Genomic DNA, 24,644 nt, shown 5'->3' with positions numbered 1-24,644 from the left:
CTCGAACCTCCGGCGGTACGGGCCGCGCAATCCGTTACATGGTGCCTGAGAAAGGCTATTTTTGCTGTTGCAAGTCTGCGTTTTATATCCTCTCTACTTCCTGCGTCGACAGTCATTTTAGTTCTCCTACTGAAAAACTCATCTAGTACTATTAGTATCTCATTTCCCAACCTAATTACCTGAGTACCTACTGAATTAATTCGATTAAATTTCGATGCCCTTGTTTTACTTTTGTTGGTATTTATCTTCAGGTGATTAACATAATAAATTGATAAATAAAAACATTAAAAGATGCTAAAAGGTAAGATTTCTTAAGGATAAGACCGATGCTGATCATGTTGTTATGCTGCCGAAGATACTGATATAGGAGCTGTGATCAATTATTCAAAATGACAGTCACAATCGCATTATTTATTTTGTCACCAACTGGTTTCAACCCGCGATGGGGTCATAGTTACCAACCGTGCACAGGCAAGGTGACGACTCCAGCGAGCGACCAAATGGTGTAAATTGCCCTGAAGATGACCCCATCGCGGGTTGAAACCGGTTGACGACAAAATAAATAATGCGATTGTCACTGTCATTTTTAATAATTGATTATACGTAAACGAATCGCTGTTATCTCCACGCAACTATGTTGTCTAAAAGAAATAGGAGCTGTGGTTCTAATGGAGATAGTCTCTATCTGGGACTAGATGGCCAGCTCTAAGAAGGCGTTGCGATGGAGCCAGACTTTTTGAAGGCAAGTGTAAATGGTATTTTAGTTGGAAACAGATGAAGGGGTGTGTACTGAGAAAAATTTACGTTACATTATTGCGAGATTAAGGGTAATGGGAAAGGATTAGACAATGTTTTTGGTAGGATACGGAGATGCTGCGTGGGAATAGGCAGGAGTGAAATCAAACAAAGGTATCAACATGGGATGAAGTAAACTGGGATTTGTTGTGGGGGCATTCAGGTGAAGTGCGGGATCGGCGGCCAGTGCGGTCGGTCAGAGGAGAGTTGAGGAGCAGTGCGCGGCGGCGGGCACCTTGGACGGTGAAGCGGAAGGGCTCGTCGATGCGCGCCTCGCAGCTCTTGAGGCCGCGGATGAAGCGCGGCGCCTGGTTGTGCGACAGCAGCGCCAGCCGCTCCTCGTCGCTCAGCTGGCTCTGGATGTCCTCCACCGTCAGCTCGGCCGTGCTCGTCGCCTCGCCCATGCAGTTGCGCGCGATGCACGAGTAGGACCCTGCAACAGGCAGCGGCAGGCGTGAGGCTCTGGTCGACAGCAGCGTTCGTCTCTAAAGTAAACCTACAAATAAGATTCCCATGCTCACAACACAAACTTTTTTCAGTACAAGTTCCACAGCTACGATTTTATCCTAATACTTTATTTGCACTGCACTCTTTTCGGCTAGAACGGGGGTGGTCCCCGATTCATAAGCGCTCCTAGTATGGCACATTTATTGTTGCAGCGTAAAGCCAGCGCCGGCACGCCTGTCTGGAATGACAGAGAAGAGAAGGCTGTGAGAAGAGGTCAGCAAGTCGCTCGCTGACCACCTCCATCCATGACGACAACGCGACAGCAGTGGCCCCTAGTTGAAGACGACATAAGCGCCGCTCCCAACTGGTGGCAGCCCCCCGCCCATCTCCCCCCTCTCTTCCCCTCCCTGCCTTCTTCCCTTCTCCCTCATCTCCTAGCGCCTGCCAGATCCTCCGTTTTGATCATCGTCAGTGAGCCACGTCAGTGCTGTATTTAGTAGTGTTTCTCCTGTGCGTCGAGAGGTGAGATTTTAGTTCTATGCTGGCCTTGTACCTAGTGTTACTGTCGGTGTTTGTTACGTGCTACGCCATCCGCCGATACTTTTATGCTCCAGTCATACTGTGCCTTGTGTTCTTTAATTGTCCCAGTGTGTGGTTTTTTTTGTGTGTGCTACTTTTTTATCTCTATTTTACAGTCGCCCCCTATTTGTCTATTATCTTCTACATCTACATCTACATACATACTCCGCAATCCACCGTACGGTGCGTGGCGGAGGGTACCTCGTACCACAACTAGCATCTTCTCTCCCTGTTCCACTCCCAAACAGAACGAGCGAAAAATGACTGCCTATATGCCTCTGTACCAGCCCTAATCAATCTATCTTTGTGGTCTTTCCGCGAAATGTAAGTTGGCGGCAATAAAATTGCACTGCAGTCAGCCTCAAGTGCTGGTTCTCTAAATTTCCTCAGTAGCGATGCACGAAAAGAACGCCTCCTTTCCTCCAGAGACTCTCACCCGAGTTCCTGAAGCATTTCCGTAACACTCGCGCGATTATCAAACCTACCAGTAACAAATCAAGCAGCCCGCCTCTGAATTGCTTCTATGTCCTTCCTCAATCCGACCTGATAGGGATCCCAAACGCTCGAGCAGTACTCAAGAATAGGTCGCACCAGCGTTCTATAACCTGTCTCCTTTACAGATGAACCACATCTTCCCAAAATTCTACCAATGAACCGAAGACGACCATCCGCCTTCCCCGCAACTGCCATTACATGCTTGTCCCTCTTCATATCACTCTGCAATGTTACGCCCAAATACTTAATCGACGTGACTGTGTCAAGCGCTACATTACTAATGGAGTATTCAAACATTACTGGATTCTTTTTCCTATTCATCTGCATTAATTCACATTTATCTATATTTAGAGTTAGCTGCAATTCTTTACACCAATCACAAACCCTGTCCAAGTCATCTTGTATCCTCCTACAGTCACTCAACGACGACACCTTCCCGTACACCACAGCATCATCAGCAAACAGCCGCACATTGCTATCCACCCTATCCAAAAGATCATTTATGTAGATAGAAACACCAGCGGACCTACCACACTTCCCTGGGGCACTCCAGATGATACCCTCACCTTCGATGAACACTCACCATCTTCCATGATGTTCCCCCTTTTTTATATCTATCTTCACCATGTTACCTCCTTTGTTATTTTTAAATGTCTTCTATTGTTTGTTCTATGTCTTTCGGCTGAAGAGCAGCGCACATGCTGCTGCCAGCCCGCCCCGATGGGGAATTGGTTGGTTCAAATGGCTCTGAGCACTATGGGACTCAACTGCTGAGGTCATTAGTCCCCTAGAACTTAGAACTAGTTAAACCTAACCAACCGAAGGACATCACAAACATCCATGCCCGAGGCAGGATTCGAACCTGCGACCGTAGCGGTCTTGCGGTTCCAGACTGCAGCGCCTTTAACCGCACGGCCACTTCGGCCGGCTGGGGAATTGAAATACAATAAAGAACAAAAGACCTGGTGGCAGCCCACTTCGACAGCAGCCTCAACGTTAGCCACTTCGTCAGCCGACGCATCGTAGCCTCTTCACTAGCAGTCTCTGCGTAGCTCAGTTACAGATCAGCAGTCACTGCAGTACAGTTGACAGACTTTTGTTAGAAGCGGTCGCTAGGAGCAGAAGGGTTTATCATGTTTTTCTATTCTGAAGGAAACTATTTTGTATGTCGCCGTTTGCTTGCGACACATCTGTGTAATTGCTCTTGTGGATGATAACAGATAAAGGACTACAAGAATTCTCAGATCAAAGCGAAGTATTTGTGCTTGTCTTGTTGTAATAAAACTCACTAATACGAGTTGTTTGATTGATTGTCTAGCCAACCGAGTATTCAGGATTCCTAGACACATCATTTATAATAATTTTGTCCATTATTTGCGAAGGCCAAATTTATTTACGGATCTGTAGCTGATAAAGTATTTATTTTCTATCTGCCAGTACGAGTTTCACAACTAAAAGTTATTGCTTTACGGAATACAAATAAACAATTTTTTTTTCAGATATGGACACATAAGTAAAATTCTCCTTCGAAAATAATGGGGAAGATCATCAAAAATGTGCCACACCAGAAGTGCTTCAGGATGGGGCTGCCACCCCAAAAATAGTCGCCAAGAATGAAACTGAAACAAATGAAATAAAAGCTCTTAAATGGAATTGCTACTAAAGAAAGAAAAACGCTTTCATTGGCTATGCATCCTCAAATATATTTTTCCGTTGTAATTAATGAAGGAGATGGCGACAAATATAAACTGCATTTTAAGCAGGTAAAATACGAGAGGAAGTCTACTGCTCGCCACGACGCAGCATCAGTGCAAACAAAAGATAATAAAACCTGCGCTTTCTTACGTATTCCTTTCGGGGCGTCTCACGTAAAACAAAAACTAAGTTCTCAAAAATAAAAATTTCTCCTTTGGTACAAATAACTCAGTTACACTCTCCTCTTGGTAAACTAATTTTATGTGTGGTCTCCAGATTTGTGTTTTAAGGAGCTCTTTCCAAAACTCTATGTGACACGTTATTTTCGTGGTAGTTAATAGCTCCTGGCCTCATAGTTAGTAATACAGAAGACAGTAATTCCATCGCAAGGTGTTATACTTTAGGCAAGTTTTGTACTATCTCCAGTATACAGCCACGATTTCGCTGAGTGCCGCTCAGGACATTGCACCTCTGTGTCTAGATCTTGTGTTTCTTCAGACTGACTTCATTTCCAACCATTAATTTGTACAACACCTTTTCTGCTACGTGCTTAGTCTGTTAGTGCATTACAGGTACCAAGTCTACAAATTCTGTTTGCGTTAACTAGCTTACAACATCTCTCAGATTGTACACCGTTGTCCCTCAAGTGAACCAAGTGGAACACACATTTCTGAAATATCGACTTGTTCCTGTTTCCAGAGCAGATGTTTACAATTTCAAGTATCATGTCTGATACAGTATGTAGCACGCTGAAAAGTTTCATAAGCAACTGTAATTTTAGTTTCTAGACTGTGCAGCGCCGTGCCTCTTTCGTCATTCTCTCTCGTCAATCCATACAACTTTTATTTTTTATCGGTGCTCTAAATCGAACAAGGTTGCCTTCTTAGCACAAGTACTGGTATATTCTTAAATTATGACTTAAATTATATTCAGGTTATTGTTGACGTGTTTCTGTTCATAGATGTAAACGTATGACGTAAAGATATGCTTCTTAATGAGTTACAAGTGATATTATGCATCCATCCTTATTTATGCTCATAGCATCACCATATGAAGCGCTTATTTCAATAGTGGTACAAGTCCATAACCTCCACTTTTCTGTCTATAATGCTTCTGACAGTAATGGTCCAAACAAACAGAAAGAAAGGTTTACCTGTAGCAAGAAGCCATATCCTTGAATATTTCTGGTATCTGAACTGCAGATTTTTCAGCGCTCATTTAACTTTAGGACTCTGGATTTCAGAATGAACAAAAGTGGAGTTCTACCACTATTGAAATAAGCCCTTCATATATACTCCACAAGCAACTGTACAGCGCATAGCGGAGAGCATTTCGTACCAATATAACTGATTTTCTTTCCTATCCCATTCACATACCGATGGACACAAAGATAATTGTGTGTATGCCTCTGTACATGCACCAGGCTTTCTTATCGCATTCTCATGATCCCTACATAGTCCGTAAATTTACCCAGCAGTGTTTCGCAAGAATAATATCGTCTTTGTTCCAAGGGTTCCAATGTAAATTCCCTGAGCATTTCTGTTAAATTTTCGTGTGGGCTGTACCGACTTATATCAACGCCTCTCTGAATTCGTTCACTATCTGCTGTGATGCCTACTTGATGAGGTCTACAAGCACTGGAACATTACCCTAGATTTGCTCACACTAGCGTCTTCTATGTGATTTGCTTTACAGCTGCATTTCATTTTCCCTGAACCCTCCAATAAATCTAAGCAGATCCTCCTCAGGAAGTATTAATCAATCAAATTTTTCTCTACGCCTTTGACTCACCATTTTCAATACTACTCTAAATCAGTGTTTTTTTATTTGGACTACGAGCATTTCGGGGTGAGTGTACATCTGCATCTACACCGAATGGTGTGTGGCGGAGGGCACTTTACGTGCCACTGTCATTACCTCCCTTTCCTGTTCCAGTCGCGTATGGTTCGCGGGAAGAACGACTGCCGGAAAGCCTCCGTGCACGCTCGAATCTCTCTAATTTTACATTCGTGATCTCCTCGGGAGGTATAAGTAGGGGGAAGCAATATATTCGATACCTCATCCAGAAACGCACCCTCTCGAAACCTCGACAGCAAGCTACACCGCGATGCAGAGCGCCTCTCTTGCAGAGTCTGCCACTTGAGTTTGCTAAACATCTCCGTAACGCTATCACGCTTACCAAATAACCCTGTGACGAAACGCGCCGCTCTTCTTTGGATCTTCTCTATCTCCTCCGTCAACCCGACCTGGTACGGATCCCACACTGATGAGCAATACTCAAGTATAGGTCGAACGAGTGTTTTGTAAGCCACCTCTTTGTTGATGGACTACATTTTCTAAGGACTCTCCTAATGAATCTCAACCTGGTACACGCCTTACCAACAATTAATTTTATATGATCATCCCACTTCAAATCGTTCCGCACGCATACTGCCAGATATTTTACAGAAGTAACTGCTGCCAGTGTTTGCTCCGCTATCATACAATCATACAATAAAGGATCCTTCTTTCTATGTATTCGCAATACATTACATTTTTCTGTGTTAAGGGTCAGTTGTAGTTGTTAATACTACTCGTGAATTAATAAGATACCAACTCCGATTGCATAAATGGGCTGCGTTAGAAAAGTATCTTGTGCCTACAGACTCATGAGGCTACTGATATGTGGTGACATGTTGTCACTAATTGTTTGCATCCAGATTATAACTGCGTAGCTTCCAGCTGAACTAAACACGTAAGGGGATTAAGCCTGTGATCCGCACTTCTCTGGACTGTTGGAGTCGACTCTGCAAACTGCTGCTTCCACATCGCCAGCACACGTCGGCTACAGACCTAGCGAGTTGGTGCCGGTGAGCTGGTAGACGTCTCCCGGCCGCAGCTCCTGGCCGTCCTTGAACCAGCGCAGCTGCGGCGTGGGGAAGCCCACCACCTTGCACTCGAACGACACCAGGCCCTCCTCAGTCAGCACCGCCTTCAGGCTCTCCAGGAACCGCGGCTTCCGGTAGTTCTTCGGGTCTGTCACAAACAGGGAAACAGTGTAAGAGGTCCTCCTGTGAATAATAAACATGACATTATCTGCTACCATTATGTTATACCCATGGAATGTATTTAGCTGTGGACGAGTTTCTCGTAGGTAGATATTGACATACAATCGCTTCTGCGGGATGTCAGGCTCAAAATGGTAAAGAGAAGGCAACTTCTCGTGTGCCTCTATGCAGCTAGCTATAACTAGTGTGGTGCAAGAAATGAAGTGCACTAGACTGTAAGTTATTTAGGGTGAAAATAGTAAACTTATCGCATAAAGCCGCGTCAGTACCCTTTTCAAACAGCCATCCTCACATTTACCTTCAGCAATTTATGGAAACGAGCAAAAGACTGAGTACGGATGCCAGGACTGAGATTATAACCGCTGTCGTAGCGAATGCGAGGGTCCCACCATGCTCGGTACTGCCGATGGCCGTAGTGTAGTGTTGCGGAATAGTGAAGAGTTGGAAACGTGGAATATTGTCAAAGTTTCGTTGCCTATGCTGAGAGCCAGAGGCAGTAGCTTAGCCAAGAGGTCAGAGGATTGCACGTGTATGGAATGTGTCGTCACGCAGGGGCAATGGCCTGGTTACACACGACAGGCGAGAGAGAATTGCTTAGCACGCAGGGTTGTGTTAGACGGAGACTTTCGTAGAGTGCAAGACAGAGGTATAGCGTCAGCTGTACTGCATTTCACAACTTCGCATAAGTCTGCCGTAACAACACGTAACTCTGTCGCAAGAACACCTAAGGGGCGAGTACGACAGATGAATCAGCAGTATAAGTGCAACGAATGCGGTCATTACAAACGAGCATGACGTCAGGACGTCGCTCGTGCTTCCTTTAAATACGCCAGCTTTGATAGCAACAAGGCAATCCCAGTTAGATGTGTACTGGGACACTGCGTAGCACTCAGCTCGGTGATCGACATGTTAAACTTTATTAAGGAGATGTTGCAGTAAGGGCGGCCCATCCAGCAGCAGACGTGAGGGGACAGTACCAGCTCTGGTCCTCTCTGCTGCCGCTGTCAATCACCAACCCAGGATTAGCAGACATCGCGGCAGACTCGCTCGCCGCCAATGCTGACCGCATCAGTGAGCCGTCGTCGAGATCATGCGGGGTCTAGGCCCTGTGCATCCGCCGTCACAACCGGCTGAGCCGACGACGCTGGGGGACTGCAGCCCGTTCCGTCCGTCCACCGCGGACGAGCCACCAGGAGGAGCAGGGAAGAAGACGGGGTGGGATACACTCCGCACTACGAGGACGCCTCTCGTGCCGACAGCGCCGGGACTCCAACCCGGAGCCTCCAGCCGGGCGCCGCTAGCCACGCGCGGCCGAAGTACGAAGAAAGGGCATTCCATCGCTACGTCACAGCACGCGGCGCTGCGCTAGCAAGACTGTGCGGCCCGGAGCTGGTGTCATCGCTACGAGTCAGCGAGGACTCGGGGAAGGTCATTGATATCACCAAGCCACACTGTACTCGGAAGGAATAAAGGTGTTATGAATCAATAATGTTTCTTTGGCGTTTCTTGAAGCGTCCACAGTCATTTCCTAGCATCCTGACAACTGGAGAGGTCACCGCTCGGCCTCCAGTCCACCGTAGGCGAACGGGACCACCGGGGCGCCTACGGTAGCAAGGAAGGTACGACAAATGCAGGGAGGAGCTGAGGAAACGCATGTTTCTTTGAACCACTAGTACGCGGCGACGAGAGGAGGTACTGACCTTGAATGAATGTCGGCAGACTGCCCACACAATGCAGTTTCGGTCGCTACGGAGCGTTGGAGCGTAGAGCATCGTGTGTTCGTTGTCGAGCAGTACTTTAGAAACAGTGATTCCGTCGTCACAGTGGAACGGTTTTTTCTGTCAGAATTTTAGAGTTGGATGTCGTGCAGTGTTGATGGAAATACTGTACTCCGATGGGTTGCAGCGTTTAGAAGTACTGGATCTGTGATGAAAAAGAATCCACCTGGTCTTCCTCGTTCAGTTCGTACTCCGGAAAATGTAGACCGAGTGGTAACGGCAATTTTTGATAGTCCGAAATGATCGGCTAGACGACAGGATCTAGCGCTGGGTATGTCACGTCGTTCGCTTCGCCGCATCTTACATTGTGATTCTAAGTTTCATTCGTACAAGATAATGATCGTCCAGCAGTTTAGTGAAGGAGAATTTGTGCAGCGCATAGAGTTTTGTCCCTTAATGGACGAAATTTTTACGGAAGATGCAGATGCGACAGTCTTCATGAGTGATGAAGCACATTTTCATGTAGACGGTTACGTCAATGTTCAAAATTGTCGGTATTGGGCGCCGGAGAACCCACATGAATTACACCGAAGGCCTCTCCACAGTTTAAAAGCAACAGTGTGGTGCTGCATTTCAAAGATGGGAACTGTTGTACCCTACTTTTTTTTAAGAGGAAGGAACTGCAGTTACTGTGGCATCAGCGCGGTACGTTAAAATGGTAAACAACTTTCTTCGTCCAGGACTTGATAGGCGTCAAGTGAACGTGAGAGAAATATGGGTTCAGCAGGACGGGGCCACAACTCACACGGCGAGGGCATCCATGGAAGTGGCCCCCTCGCTCACCCGATTTGTCGATATGCGACTTCTTTTGTGGGAATATTTAAAATCAAAAGTCTACATGAACAAGCCTCGCACAATCGATGACCTGAAGAATTCCATTCGTCAGGAAATTAAAGCCATGCCGATGAGATATTGGAAAGAGTCATGCGTAATTTTCGGGAGAGGATCCAAATTTGTATCCAGCAAGAAGGACGTCATCACCGAGACATTATTTTTCGAACCTAATTAAAGTATGTATATTTCAAAACTGCATAAAAAAGTCTATCACTTAATGCTTGTTTTTATTATTTTCATCAAACCGTGTCCCAGTCATTCAATAGTGAAAACCATGCGTTTCCTCTCCTCCACCCTGAATATCACACAACCAAAGAAAGCTTTCTTTAACACAAGAGATCCGCTGGGATCAAACATTGCTACGAAAATGAGGATGGAGTTGCTAAAGATGTACGTCTGGAGCTCAGCAGTACGTAGCAGTGGGATGTGCACCATCTTAACACGCACTTCTGTGGAGTGACGTAGTTGACAGAATGGTGTCGATCGCACCCCAGCGACAAAAGCCGTAATATCAAATAATCTATTATATATTTTTTACTTCAAAAATTTTTATAACTTCTCAAAAACTTGCTTTTTGAAATTATATGGGTCATAGAACCACACAATAAGATTAAAAAAATCGAAGTATCGGAAAAATAAAAAACATTACTTTTTTTAAATCATAACTTTTTCATATTTTCATACAACTGACCAAGAATTTAACTGCATTTCCTCAACATGTAGTACTACAAGAAAAAATATATTACTGAACTATATACAGAATATACATTTTCTGGAAATTAAAATGGAGGAATATCGTAGGAAAATGGAAATTCTGTTATTATCAGTATAACCAAAGTTTTTATTGTTCAGACGTAATATTCATAAGATTTTGGTTAGAAAATTGAACAAATATGTTCATAATAACGAAATGTAAGAATTTCAATGAAATTAACATATATGTCCAGTTCGCATGTTATACGCCATTTAATTATTAGAATAAAATATTTTCTATAGCACAAAAAAGTTAGACTTGATAAAACGTACTAGATTCACTTCACTCTTCACTCTGATGCAAAAATACACAAGTTCTTGAAGTAAAATGCATTTAAATTTCATAGACCGACCTTACTTGACACACTGGGATGAATGCAGCCCCAGTCGACGGTGGACGGCTGCCGCAGACCGATTGACGCTTCCACTGTGACGCCACTAGCTTTGGGGGTAGTGGTACTATCGAACCCATAACACATGGCGCCAAAGAACCGATTTTCTCACGTTTACTTAGTCAAAATTAATAAAAAGTGAACTTGAGGTGCACTACACCACAGTGTGTCAAACAAGGTTAAATGCAGTGTAGAAATATTTGCAATTAATTTGAACTGTAATGCAACAGAACTATATTAGAAATTAAATGGTCAGTTAAGGTGTGAAATGAAGAAATACCTAAAAGAGTAAGTAAGGGAAACAATTCTGTAGAACACCTTTAGTGGAAGACGGGACAGGGCTACTATGGGATTTAGCAATAGTTCATTCATTCATTCATTCGTCGTGTTCCATGGACCCCACAAAGAAGGGGAACCTTCAGGGATGTCGAATGAGTAAAACTATTAAGACGTTATAGAAAGGTTTGCAAAAACTGACATAATGTCTTATGGGATAACAGCAATCAGTGATTTTATAATCTTACTTGAAATCCTTCTTGATTGCAAATATTTTTATTCATATGACCGGTTTCGGTTCATTCAGAACCATCTTCTGATCTGTAAAAATAATGATACTAATTTACTATTTCACGGAAGCAAATCTTTTTCATCCTATCTAATCAACATCAAATGTACCAGAACGTACCGGATATTTCAGTTACAGGAGTAACCCGTCCAAATCCAGCAACTTTCACATGCTACGTCACATAAAATTGGTTGGCAGAGTGCACGTCATTTCAAAATGGTTCAAATGGCTCTGAGCACTATGGGACTTAACTGCTGTGGTCATCAGTCCCCTAGAACTTAGAACTACTTAAACTTAACTAACCTAAGGACATCACATACATCCATGCCCGAGGCAGGATTCGAACCTGCGACCGTAGCAGTCGTGCAGTTCCGGACTGAGCTGCACGTCATTTATATTAATTATAACACTATTACCGACAGGTGGCGTCTGGTACATTTGTTACATTCCATTTGCACATACTGTATTCAGTAGATCTTTTTTTATATTAAAAATACTTGATTAAAATATGTAGATGCCAAGGTTAAAATCTGTACTTGTCAAAATTAAAAAACAGTAAAATTATCATTTTTATACGATCTAAAAAGCATAGGGCGATTTATATATCTATGGTGCTGGTGTGAACTTGTTTTCCTCTACGGTCTGCTTCCGTGGTTCCCGCCATTTCGGTGTCGTGCAGCGGTCCGCTCAGTTGTCTGATGTCCATCGCCGCGGGCAAGAGGGCCGCACAGGAGGGCTCCGTCAACGACGCCAGGCGCTGCACGCGTCTTCCGGCTTCTCCACCGCGCACCATCTCCCATCCCTCGGCCTGGATCTCCATACGCAACAGTTGTCATCTTAGTAGGTCGTCATAAATGCTAAAATAGGCGTTATGATTGAATTCGCTTTGCTCGTTGAGGATTAAATCCGGATCTTTATTTTTGTGGGTGTATATTTCGATCTCTTCCAAAATGTTAAGAAACCGTCCCTTATGAGCTCTATGCATGATGTCTAAATTGTGTTCGCCGGCCGAAGTGGCCGTGCGGTTAAAGGCGCTGCAGTCTGGAACCGCAAGACCGCTACGGTCGCAGATTCGAATCCTGCCTCCGGCATGGATGTTTGTGATGTCTTTAGGTTAGTTAGGTTTAACTAGTTCTAAGTTCTAGGGGACTAATGACCTCAGCAGTTGAGTCCCATAGTGCTCAGAGCCATTTGAACCATTTTTTTAAATTGTGTTCAATGTTCGTGACTGAGTGCTTTGTCGCAGCCATATTAGCCCCAAAAGCTGTTTTGTTTCGAGGGTAGGTGTGCTCCCTGAATCTGGTTTCAAAGTTCCTCCCAGTCTGCCCTATATATTGTTTACAGCAGTCATTACATTTGATGTTATATACACCTGAATCCTGAAATTTATTCTATGCCAGAGCTTCAATTTTAACGTGTTATTTGTTCGGCACCCTATTTTAACGTTGGATTTACGAAAGCATCTTTCAATTTTGTCTGTAATTCTTCCATTGTAAGTGAGAGCTACATATTTTTTCTTGTTGTTCCTCTTAACTGCTACTTGACTTCCTTCTATTTGTTCCATTTGCCTCTTCTTTATCTTCCTATAAATATTCATCACCTGCTTACACGTTTATCCGTTCGCTACAGCCACTTGTTTTAAAATACTTAACTCCTTTTCTACTTCCTGTTGGCTTAGTGGCAACCTTAGTAGCCTGTATACCATCGAAGTAAAATATGCCCATTTGTATCGCGGTGGGTGACAAGAGCGCTCATTGATAACTAGATTTGTTCACGTAGGTTTTCTGAATATGCTAAATTCATGCTTCCCATCTTTCTTTATTAGTGTTAAATCTAAGTAATCTATACGGTTGTTTTCTTCAAATTCCATGGTGAATCTAATTTTCGGGTGTTGAGAGCTCATTTTTGTGCTAAGTTTTCGATATCATTTTTATCTCCTTTGTATAATAAAGTGGAGTCGTCAACATATCTCCTGTAATATACAATTTTCTCAGCGATATAGGATTTTCATCAAAGAATTTGTTTTCTAAGTGATTTACAAAAATGTCAGCCAGCGTTCCAGCTAAACTGTTCCCCATTGCCAACCCGTCTTTCTGTTGATAAATTTTACCATTGAGAGTAAAGTAATTGAACGACAAGACTTGTTCCAACATTTCCACTAGTTCAATCACTTCCCCCAGTGCCAATTTACCATGAGTGGTGAGATTGTTCTTAATGATCTCAATCGTTTCTTTTACGGGAATGTTTGTGTACAGATTGGTGATATCCAATTAAGCTAGTGACGCATTCTGAGGTATAAGTACGTCTTTAATTTGCTCGGCAAATTCGTAGCTGTTGCTAACGTTGAAAGTCCGACGATATGTATATGCCGCTTTCAATCTGTTATTTAGCTCTTTATTTAACTTATAACTTGGGCTGCTGGTGTTATTAACGATTGGGCGAATCGATTTTTCAACTTTATGGAACTTTATTTGTGACCGTAATTCGGGGATTCGCGGATTCATTACTTTCAGTTTAAACTTTTCCTCCCCTGTGAATAGAAACACACTGTTACCTATTTGTTTCCTTATTTCTGTTTGAAATTTCTTGGTTGGATCTTTCTTGACTTCTACTATTCCGTTTTCCATAAAGAACTTTTCAGTTTTCTCTATATAGTCTGTATCATGTATTAAAACCATAGTGCCGCCCTTATCTGCTTTTGTGACGATAGCCTTACGTGATTCTAACTTCTTATTCAAGCCCTTAAGAGTTAGTAGTTCGTTTCTGTTCTTGTGAGCAAAGTGCATTTAATCTATAATCGACTTCTTTACTTTAACTGCCGCGTTTGTCTGTTCGTATCTATTCATATTTGCGATATCACATGCAATTTTCACTTCTGCGACAGTCTTTTTTATTGTATTTGAGTTAATTGCGGGATTTAGGTTATATTGCAGCCCTTCATTTAAAAAGTTCTGCTCATCCTTTGTTAATTCTATCTCAGTTAAGTTCACGACCCTCTCACAAAAAGTATGCAACTTTTTATACGCCGTTTCGTTATAAATATTAAAATCTACACCTAGGTTAAAACGCTTCTTCTGATGTCTGTTTAGAGTTAATTCTCGCTCCCTGTCAATTCAATTTTCAATCTCTCTGCTTACGTATGTGAACTGTAATGGAGATAAAATGTCACCTAAAATCAAGTGAAAATTAAAAGCTTCTGTATTTAACTTGTCTTTCATTTTATATGCTTCTCGAATTTGAGTTTTAACCCATAATACTTCACTTTTACGTTTTACTATTTGTGCTATGTTTGACATATTCCGGATTTTTACTTTTGCGTAATTAGGAGTAATCCCTGCGTCTAAGCATGTTTTGTTAAATTTTATTTTCAAGTTTTGTTTCATTATCTTTATCCTAATACGTAAGAACTTCGTAATATATCCCGAAGCCTGACGTGGCATATTTTACTTCGATGGTATACAGGCTACTAAGGTTGCCACTAAGCCAACAGGAAGTAGAAAAGGAGTTAAGTATTTTAAAACAAGTGGCTGTAGCGAACGGATATACGTGTGAGCAGGTGATGAATATTTATAGGAAGATAAAGAAGAGGCAAATGGAACAAATAGAAGGAAGTCAAGTAGCAGTTAAGAGGAACAACAAGAAAAAATATGTAGCTCTCACTTACAATGGAAGAATTACAGACAAAATTGAAAGATGCTTTCGTAAATCCAACGTTAAAATATGGTGCCGAACAAATAACACGTTAAAATTGAAGCTCTGGCATAGAATAAATTTCAGGATTCAGGTGTATATAAGATCAAATGTAACGACTGCTGTAAGCAATATATAGGGCAGACTGGTAGGAACTTTGAAACCAGATTCAGGGGGAGCAAACCTACTCTCGAAACAAAACAGCTTTTGGGGCTAATATGGCTGCGACAAAGCACTCAGTCACGAACATTGAACACAATTTAGACATCCTGCATAGAGCTCATAAGGGACGGTTTCTTAACATTTTGGAAGAGATCGAAATATACACCCACAAAAATAAAGATCCGGATTTAATCCTCAATGAGCAAAGCGAATTCAATCATAACGCCTATTTTAGCATTTATGACGACCTACTAAGATGACAACTGTTGCGTGTGGAGATCCAGGCCGAGGGATGGGAGATGGTGCGCGGTGGAGAAGCCGGAAGAAGCGTGCAACGCCTGGCGTCGTTGACGGGGCCCTCCTGTGCGGCCCTCTTGCCCGCGGCGATGGACAGCAGACGACTGAGCGGACCGCTGCACGACACCGAAATGGCGGGAACCACGGAAGCAGACCGTAGAGGAAAACAAGTTCACACCAGCACCATAGATATATAAATCGCCCTATGCTTTTTAGATCGTATAAAAATGATAATTTTACTGTTTTTTAATTTTGACAAGTACAGATTTTAACCTTGACATCTACATATTTTAATTAAGTATTTTTAATATAAAAAAAGATCTACTGAATACAGTATGTGCAAATGGAATGTAACAAATGTACCAAACGCCACCTGTCGGTAATAGTGTTATAATTAATATAAATGACGTGCACTCTGCCAACCAATTTTATGTGACGTAGCATGTGAAAGTTGCTGGATTTGGACGGGTTACTCCTGTAACTGAAATATCCGATACGTTCTGGTATATTTGATGTTGATTAGATAGGATGAAGAAGATTTGCTTCCGTGAAATAGTAAATTAGTATCATTATTTTTACAGATCTGAAGATGGTTCTGAATGAACCGAAACCGGTCATATGAATAAAAAAATTTGCAATCAAGACGGATTTCAAGTGACGTTATAGAAAGGTAATATTTGTATTGTATTAACAACAAACTCCTAGGAACAATCAAGAAGCAACCAGCCGCAGACTGCAAAATGAACACCGCTGAAGGGATCGTGATGCTGTTATCTACGGGAGAAGGTGTGCTATATACAAGAGCGCTGAGGCACCAAGTCGCCGCTAGAGTACGGTTATCGAGGCCAACGAGAAAGACAGGCCGCGGCACTTACGTCACGAAGGTAGGCCTGAGAGAGCAAGCGAGACCAACCCAGCAGACAAAATGCCTTTTTAAACTTGTTAACTCGCAACTGGACGTGTACGTACTGACGAGAACTGCATTTTCTACAGGAATCTGTTATTATGATGTCTTAGTGATGACTAGACGTACAACAAAATTTAAGACCAATTCTCGACATAAATGCTATAACGGATTGTTTACAGCATTTAGTCTCTTCTGTTTAACAGTCCTCATCGACATCTACATCTACATCCATACTCCGCAAGCCACCTGACGGTGTGTGGCGGAGGGTACTTTGAGTACCTCTATCGGTTCTCCCTTCTATTCCAGTCTCGTATTGTTCGTGGAAAGAAAGACTGTCCGTATGTCTCTGTGTGGGCTCTAATCTCTCTGATTTTATCCTCATGGTCTGTTCAAATGGCTCTGAGCACTATGGGACTCAACTGCTGAGGTCATTAGTCCCCTAGAACTTAGAACTAGTTAAACCTAACTAACCTAAGGACATCACAAACATCCATGCCCGAGGCAGGATTCGAACCTGCGACCGTAGCGGTCTTGCGGTTCCAGACTGCAGCGCCTTTAACCGCACGGCCACTTCGGCCGGCCCCATGGTCTGTTCGCGAGATATACTTAGGACGGAGTAATATACTGCTTGACTCCTCGGTGAAGGTATGTTCTCGAAACTTCGACAAAAGCCCGTACCGAGCTACTGAGCGTCTCTCCTGCAGAGTCTTCCATTCGAGTTTATCTATCATCTCATGTCGTACAAGATGTAGTGCTTTAAGCAACAGATAATCGTTTCGGCCTGATTTTAATTTTATTGTAACCGAAACAGACGTCATAAATTATCAGTATGCTTGTGACCTTCCTATTACTGTACGACTAATAACAGTAAGACTCCATAACAGCGGCTTCTAGTAGAAGATGCAATTCTCGTCTGTACATACACACCTAGTTACGAGTTAACAGGTATAGAAACGCAGCTGGTCTGCTGATTTGAGCGATCTCGGCCTACCTTCGTGACGTAGACGCAGAGTTCTTTCTCGTGGGCCTCGTACGGTTATCTACAGGAGGTAGGCAAAATAATGTGAACACCTGTACTTATTTGAGAATGGTTGATTTGTAAATGTTGGACCCCCATTTGCCGGTAATGCAGGTGCGATTCTTCTTGGAATACTGGCATACAATGATTGTATAGTCTCCAGTGGAATGTTATGCCACTCTTCGACCAGAACCTCTTCTAACTCTTGTAGTGACGAGGGAGGCGGAAATCTGCTCCGGAGTCTGGGCCCAAATACCGCCCACAAAGGGTTCGATAATTCTCAAGTCCGGGGACTGTGCTGGCAATGGAAGACGCTGAAGTTCAGTTGCATGCTCCTCATACCACGATTGTAGTGTCCTGGCTGTGTGAATGGGTGCATTATCGCCTTGAAATATGTCATCATTGTTGAGGAACAACATTTGAGTGATGTGGGTACCTGATCATCTAAAATGTTCACGTAATCGTAGGCCGTAACACGGCCTTTCAGAGTAACGATTGGACCAGCAGAATACCATGATATGGCTACCCGCACCATCACACTTCCACCTCCATGCTTAACCGTTGGAATCAAGCATTCACGATTGAAGACTTCTTTTGGCGTTATCCAGATGTAAACGCGGCCCGGTGTTGGAAATAACAAAAATGTTGACGCGTCGGACCATATGACGTGTTTCCTCTGATCAGCCGTCCAGAATGTATGCTCCTGACACCATGTTTTACGCTTCTTCGCGTCGGTTGTCGTCACTAACGGTTTCGGTAGAGCAGCTCGTCCGTGAATATTCGCTTTAGGGAGTTCTTGGAGGACGTTGTCGATAGATACGGGATCTCGAAGATAGTTATTGAGCTGTGCAGTTGCTTTAGCGCTGTTTTGACACAAATCGTGTTAGCGTAATACGATCTCTGTCACTCACAAGGGGACCCTCCATACTGTAAATCACGGATTTTGATGCGCTTCACATATCTTGTAGAGGCACTTACCCTGAGTACCTGGCTATCCGGTTTTTTAGCGACGGTGTTTGGTTTTAGATAAAATCGATTTTGAAGTTCATTGCGCGCTTTGTATACCCGTAACATTACACCTACTCCGACCAAGTCTGTGTAGCGCAGTGGCAAAGGTTCACGGCTACCGCGCTGGAGGTACTGTGTTCGAATCCTGCTCCCTTTTTTTCTTTTTATTTATGCAAGAACCGTCCGGAAAATCTGGTCCTAACGTTCAAAAACTAGTAGACGAATTAACTCGGAAATACAGAAGTGTAGTCGTGTCCTGAACGAAATCCGGGAAGTTCACGAAACTGATGCATGAAGAATTTTTGCGTTCTGTAATTCTTCCGTATGTGGGATAGAAAAAATTTTGGTACATTATCGATTGGTCGGGAGGGCAAACCGATTCAGCTCTATACGATCATCTATTCACTGATGAAAGGAAAGTGAACACCTGCACCCTAAAAGTGGTCCCACCACAGTGAACTCCTTATTGCCAGCCCTGCAATGTTTGTTTTCACCGACAGGTGAAAATCTTCACGAAAATTATTCTGAATGCTCCCGACTTGATGAAAGACAATACAGAGATCGCTTCTAGGGAAGATTCGATAAAATTACATTCGCTAATCCTACATCAATTCAGCGCATCTAATTTTGAAAGCACGATTAGATACGCATGGTTCGCATCGAAATTAGCGGATGAAAGAGAAATCTTTTTGAATGCTAAAGAATTGTGTTTCCCGGTATCACTAATGAAGAAACCGTGCGCCTGCAAGACGGCTGCTTTCATAAGATGCGCGTGGTGCTGCGAAAATTTGTGTTTCGGTTGTTTCTAACCACCCACAATATTGTTGTGCTACATCAAACAACGTGGACGATGAAAAATAAGATTTTGCAATATTGTATGACAGAAAAAGTTAATAGCTGAATATATCTTTGTAATTTCGCACGCCTTACATTGTGTTGATATTCTTTGAAATAAAATTGAAAAATGTGGCCGATTTTTCAAAAAAAAAAAAAAAAAAAAAAGTACACGAGCAGGATTAGAACACGGTACCTCCAGCGCAGTAGCCGTGAACATTTACCACTCTTTTTTTTCTCATTCTGTTCGTTGCTGATCGTTGTGTTTGGTCGTTGCGGACGTCACAATGACATCCGTTCAAGTTTGTTTGTTGAACCCTCCACTCAGCTTTTTTTATTACAGAGACCAACCGGCTCTCTGACCGAACACGCTGAGCTACCGAGCCAGCGTCCACTGCGCTACTTTGACTTGCTCGGAATACACCTAATGTTACGCATATACAAATCGCGCAATGAACTTCAGAATCTATTTTCTCAAAAACCAAGGCCCGTCGCTAAAAAACCGGATAGCCAGGTACTAAGGTTCAAAATGGTTCAAATAGCTCTGAGCACTATGGGACTTAACATCTGAGGTCATAAGTCGCCTAGAACTTAGAACTACTTAAACCTAAGTAACCTAAGGACATCACACACATCCATGCCAGAGGCAGGATTCGAACCTGCGACCGTAGCAGTTGCGCGGTTCCAGACTGTAGCGCCTAGAATCGCTCGGCCACAACGGCCGGCGCCAGGTACTAAGGGTAAATGGCTCTACAACATATGTGAAGTGCATGAAAATCCGTACGGAGGGTCCCCTTGTCAGTTTTGATTTGCGTCCACTTTCCATCTTTTGTGTAGACTGTGATGACTATTGAAAAAGTTGCTCCTGAAACATTCTGTAAGTTGGCTGCCTTGGTTACTGGTACTCCAGCTAATAGAGCCTCCACAATCTGCCATATTTGGAACTCGGTTAGGTCTTCCACCGCACGTGGACCTCGGCCTCTGAATGCAAATACGAAGTGTGCACTACTCATAAACAACCTGCACTGATGCCTAAAACGTACTGAATACGCACAGTCCAGAGCGACACGTGCCTTACCTGTGTTGTTGACCATCGAAAACGACTATCCCATTACTTCAAGATTTTAAACATGGCTGAAACAGCAACTGTTGAAATTCTTCACGGTAAATGACGACAGCCAAAACAGTTGCAGGATAAATATTTATTAAAATTCTTGACCACGGTTTCGTTATATCTAAACATACCTTCATCAGAAGTAAAATACACTAAAATAACATCCTGCAATGGAGATTCATAAAACAAATGTGCCAAAGGGGTCGTCAGTAGTTAAAACATCATCTCCACTTATACAACACGATTGTGGACAGAGGGTCGATGCGAACACAGCTTAGCATCAGCACTTCGCCTATGAACTAGCTCTGTTTTATCAAATTATTTTAGTGTATTTTACTTCTGATGAAGGTATATTTACATATACCGAAACCGTGGTAAAGAATTTTAATAAATCTTTATCTTGCAACTGTTTTGGCTGTCATCATATACCGTGAAGCGTCCCATAGGACCACTGTTCACATTATTTTGCCTGTCCCCTGTACATTGATACATTCTTACTACTCGTTCAGGCTGAACGAACACTTTAACGCGACACCGGAAGGAGCAGCGGAGGCTAAACGTGCCAGGGGCAGAGGAAGGTGAGGTTACAGAGTACTGCTGGTGTAGCAGCTGCATGCGAGACAAAAGACGAGTATCAGAAGGGAGGAGGAGGCGGAGCGCAGCCGCAGGCGAGACGCACAGTGGACGGCGACGGCGGCCCTGGAGAAGGCGGCGGCGCCCAGGTCGCTGGTGGCGACGCACTTCCAGTCGCCGTCGTCGGCCGCCTCGACGGCCACCACGTGCACCGAGAATCCGCCCAGGCCGTCCTCGCGCACCAGGTAGCGCTCGCCCGGCTCCACGCGGCCCGCGCTGTTGTACCACGAGACGGCCCGCGGCCACGGCGGCACCGCCACTGCGCACAAACAACACGCTCACAACACTGACATCGACGTGGCAAGGCGACGCGGAGCGCCAGGGCGCTCACGGCCGCAACTTCCACTCTCAGCGCTGCCCACTGCACTGACGCGCATAACGCCAGGCCTATACAGCGTGGTCCACTGATCGTGACAGGGCCAAATATCTCACGAAAAGATGAGTGCCTAGTTTATCCACTATTTCATGAAATGAATTTATCAACTGTGCTCTAATGGCACCTGCCACATAATATAACTTTGTTGTTGCCCAAAAATGCAATATTTAGCAGCGTGAGCAACACTACAATCGTAATTAATTTTTGACCTTTGTTGTGGTAGGGTTGTTAGAACCCTCTATGTTCTCCTTCCACCTTCCTGCTTTCCCTTCTTTACTTAGAACTGGGCTTCCATCTGAGCTCTTGATATTCATACAAGTGTCTCTCTTTTCTCCAAAGGTCTCTTCAATTTTCCTGTAGGCAGTATCTATCTTCCCCCTAGTGAGATAAGCCTCTACATCCTTACATTTGTCCTCTGGCCATCCCTGCTTATATATATATATATATATATATATATATATATATATATATATATATATATATATATATATATATATATAAAACTACAAAGAACGAAACTCGTCTAGCTTGAAGGGGGAAACAGGTGGCGCTATAGTTGGCCCGATAGATGGCACTGCCACAGGTCAAACGGATACCAACTGCGTTTGTTTAAATAGGAACCCCCATTTTTTATTACATATTCGTGTAGTACGCAAAGAAACATGAATGTTTTAGTTGGACCACTTTTTTGGCTTTGTCATAGATAGCGCTGTAATAGTCACAAAGATATGGCTCACAATTTTAGACGAACAGTTGGTAACAGGTAGGTTTTTTACATTAAAATACAGAACGTAGGTACGTTTGAACATTTTATTTCCGTTGTTCCGATATGATACATGAACCTTTGTGAACTTATCGTTTCTGGGAACGCATGCTGTTACAAAAAAAAAAAATTGTTCAAATGGCTCTGAGCACTATGGGACTAAACATCTGGGGTCATCAGTCCCCTAGAACTTACAACTACTTAAACCTAACTAACCTAAGGACATTACACACATCCATGTCCGAGGCATGATTCGAACCTGCGACCGTAGCGGTCGCGCGGTTCCACACTGCAGCGCCTAGAACCGCTCGGTCACAACGGCCGGCCATGCTGTTACAGCGTGATTACCTGTAAATATCACATTAATGCAATAAATGCTCAAAATGATGTCCGACAACCTCAATGGATTTGACAATACGTGTAACGACATTCCTCTCAACAGCGAGTAGTTCGCCCTCCGTAATGTTCGCACATGCATTGACAATGTGCTGACGCATGTTGTCAGGCGTTGTCGGTGGATCACGATAGCAAATATTCCCACAGAAAGAAATCCGGGGACGTCAGATCCGGTGAACGTGCGGGCCATGGTATGGTGCTTCGACGACCAATCCACCTGTCATGAAATACGCTATTCAATACCGCTTCAACCGCACGCGAGCTATGTGCCGCGCATCCAGCAGGTTGGAAGTACATCGCCATTCTGTCATGCAGTGAAACATCTTGTAGTAACATCGGTAGAACATTACGTAGGAAATCAGCATACATTGCACCATTTAGATTGCCACCGATAAAATGGGGGCCAATTATCCTTCCTCCCATAATGCCGCGCCATACATTAACCCGCCTAGGTCGCTGATGTTCCATTTGTCGCAGCTATCGTGGATTTTTCGTTGCCCAATAGTGCATATTACGCCGGTTTACGTTACCGCTGTTGGTGAATGACGCTTCGTCGCTAAATAAAACGCGTGCAAGGAATCTGTCATCGTCCCGTAATTTCTCTTGTGTCCAGTGGCAGAACTGTACACGACGTTCAAAGTCGTCGCCATGCAATTCCTGGTGCATAGAAATATGGTACGGGTCCAATCGATGTTGATGTAGCATTCTCAACACCGACGTTTTTGAGATTCCCGATTCTCGCGCAATTTGTCTGCTACTGATGTGCGGATTAGCCGCCACAGCAGCTAAAACACCTACTTGGGCATCATCATTTGTCGCAGGTCTTGGTTGACGTTTCACATATGGCTGAACACTTCCTGTTTCTTTAAATAACGTAACTATCCGGTGAACGGTCCCGACACTTGGATAATGTCGTTCAGGATACCGAGCAGCATACATAGCACACGCCCGTTGGGCATTTTGACCACAATAGCCATACATCAACACGATATCGACCTTTCCCACAATTGGTAAGCGGTCCATTTTAACACGGGTAATGTATCACGAAGCAAATATCGTCCGCACTGGCGGAATGTTACGTGATACCACGTACTTATACGTTTGAAACTATTACAGCGCCATCTATCACAAAGAGAAAAAAGTGGTCCAACTAAAACATTCATATTTGTTTATGTACTACACGAATATGTAATAAAAATGGGGGTTCCTATATAAAAAAACGCAGTTGATATCCATTTGACTTATGGCAGCTCCATAGCGCCATCTGGTTTGCCCCTTCAAGCTAGACAAGTTACGTTGTTTGTATTTTTTCGTTTGACGTTATTTCGTGAGATATTTGGCCCAGTCACGATCAATGGACCACCCTGTATACCTACTGTACAATCAGCTAACACATTTCATGGACGAACTGTCATTCTAGTATGCGCTGACTTGAAACTTCCTCCAGAAACCTAAACCTTGAACGCGGAACCTTTGTCTTTCGCGGGCAAATGCTCTACCAACAAGGCACGTCTCAGTATTAGCCGTTACAGCTTCACTCCTTCCAGTACCTCGCTCCTACCCTCCGAATTTCATACAAGCTCACAAGTACACCTTGTGGGACTAGGTCACGTGGAAGGCAGGATACTGTGTGGAAGTGTAAAAGTATAGGAGAGAGGTACTGGCGGAACTGAAGCTTTGAGGGAGAGGGGTGGGGGTTTGGCAGGAGATGAGTCACGCCTGGATAGCTCAGACGGTAGAGCATTCACTCGTGAAAGTCCAAGATGCCGGGTTCAGTACACAGAGACTAGCTTCAAAGTGCTTTATGTTCGCCCATTACGCAGAACGAAAATCTCCTTTGTATCACTGACCACCGATTCTGCAAATAACTGTCGTCTGCAAATAACCTATTATCTTTAAAAATTACCAACTTCTGAACGCCGTAGGCGATCTTACAGAACAAACTGTCAACAGGTAGCACTTGAATAGCGCTATCCGAGGAATGGGTTTAGAATTTCTATTAAAGCAATATAGTTTGAGTAAAAAACCGGAGTGTTGATTCCGAAGTTCAAAAAACGCAGTATAAG

General features: G+C 43.6%; 1 protein-coding gene across 1 annotated transcript in view; it reads right to left on the bottom strand.

Annotated features, from left to right (window-relative positions):
• LOC124613831 (muscle M-line assembly protein unc-89-like) overlaps positions 1-24,644 on the bottom strand; it is a 261,356-nt gene that overhangs the window by 82,842 nt on the left and 153,870 nt on the right. The window contains exons 6-8 of the mRNA XM_047142554.1: positions 21,090-21,302; positions 6,844-7,026; positions 1,031-1,228 (exon numbers count right to left, since the gene is read on the bottom strand). Coding sequence (XP_046998510.1) covers positions 1,031-1,228; positions 6,844-7,026; positions 21,090-21,302 — 594 coding nt within the window. The remainder of the gene's footprint in view (positions 1-1,030; positions 1,229-6,843; positions 7,027-21,089; positions 21,303-24,644) is intronic.

The sequence above is a fragment of the Schistocerca americana genome, chromosome 4 (assembly GCF_021461395.2).
Source record: "Schistocerca americana isolate TAMUIC-IGC-003095 chromosome 4, iqSchAmer2.1, whole genome shotgun sequence".
Lineage (NCBI taxonomy): Eukaryota > Metazoa > Arthropoda > Insecta > Orthoptera > Acrididae > Schistocerca > Schistocerca americana.
The sequence above is the reverse complement of the archived record's forward strand: the minus strand, read 5'-3'. Positions and strand labels throughout refer to the sequence as shown.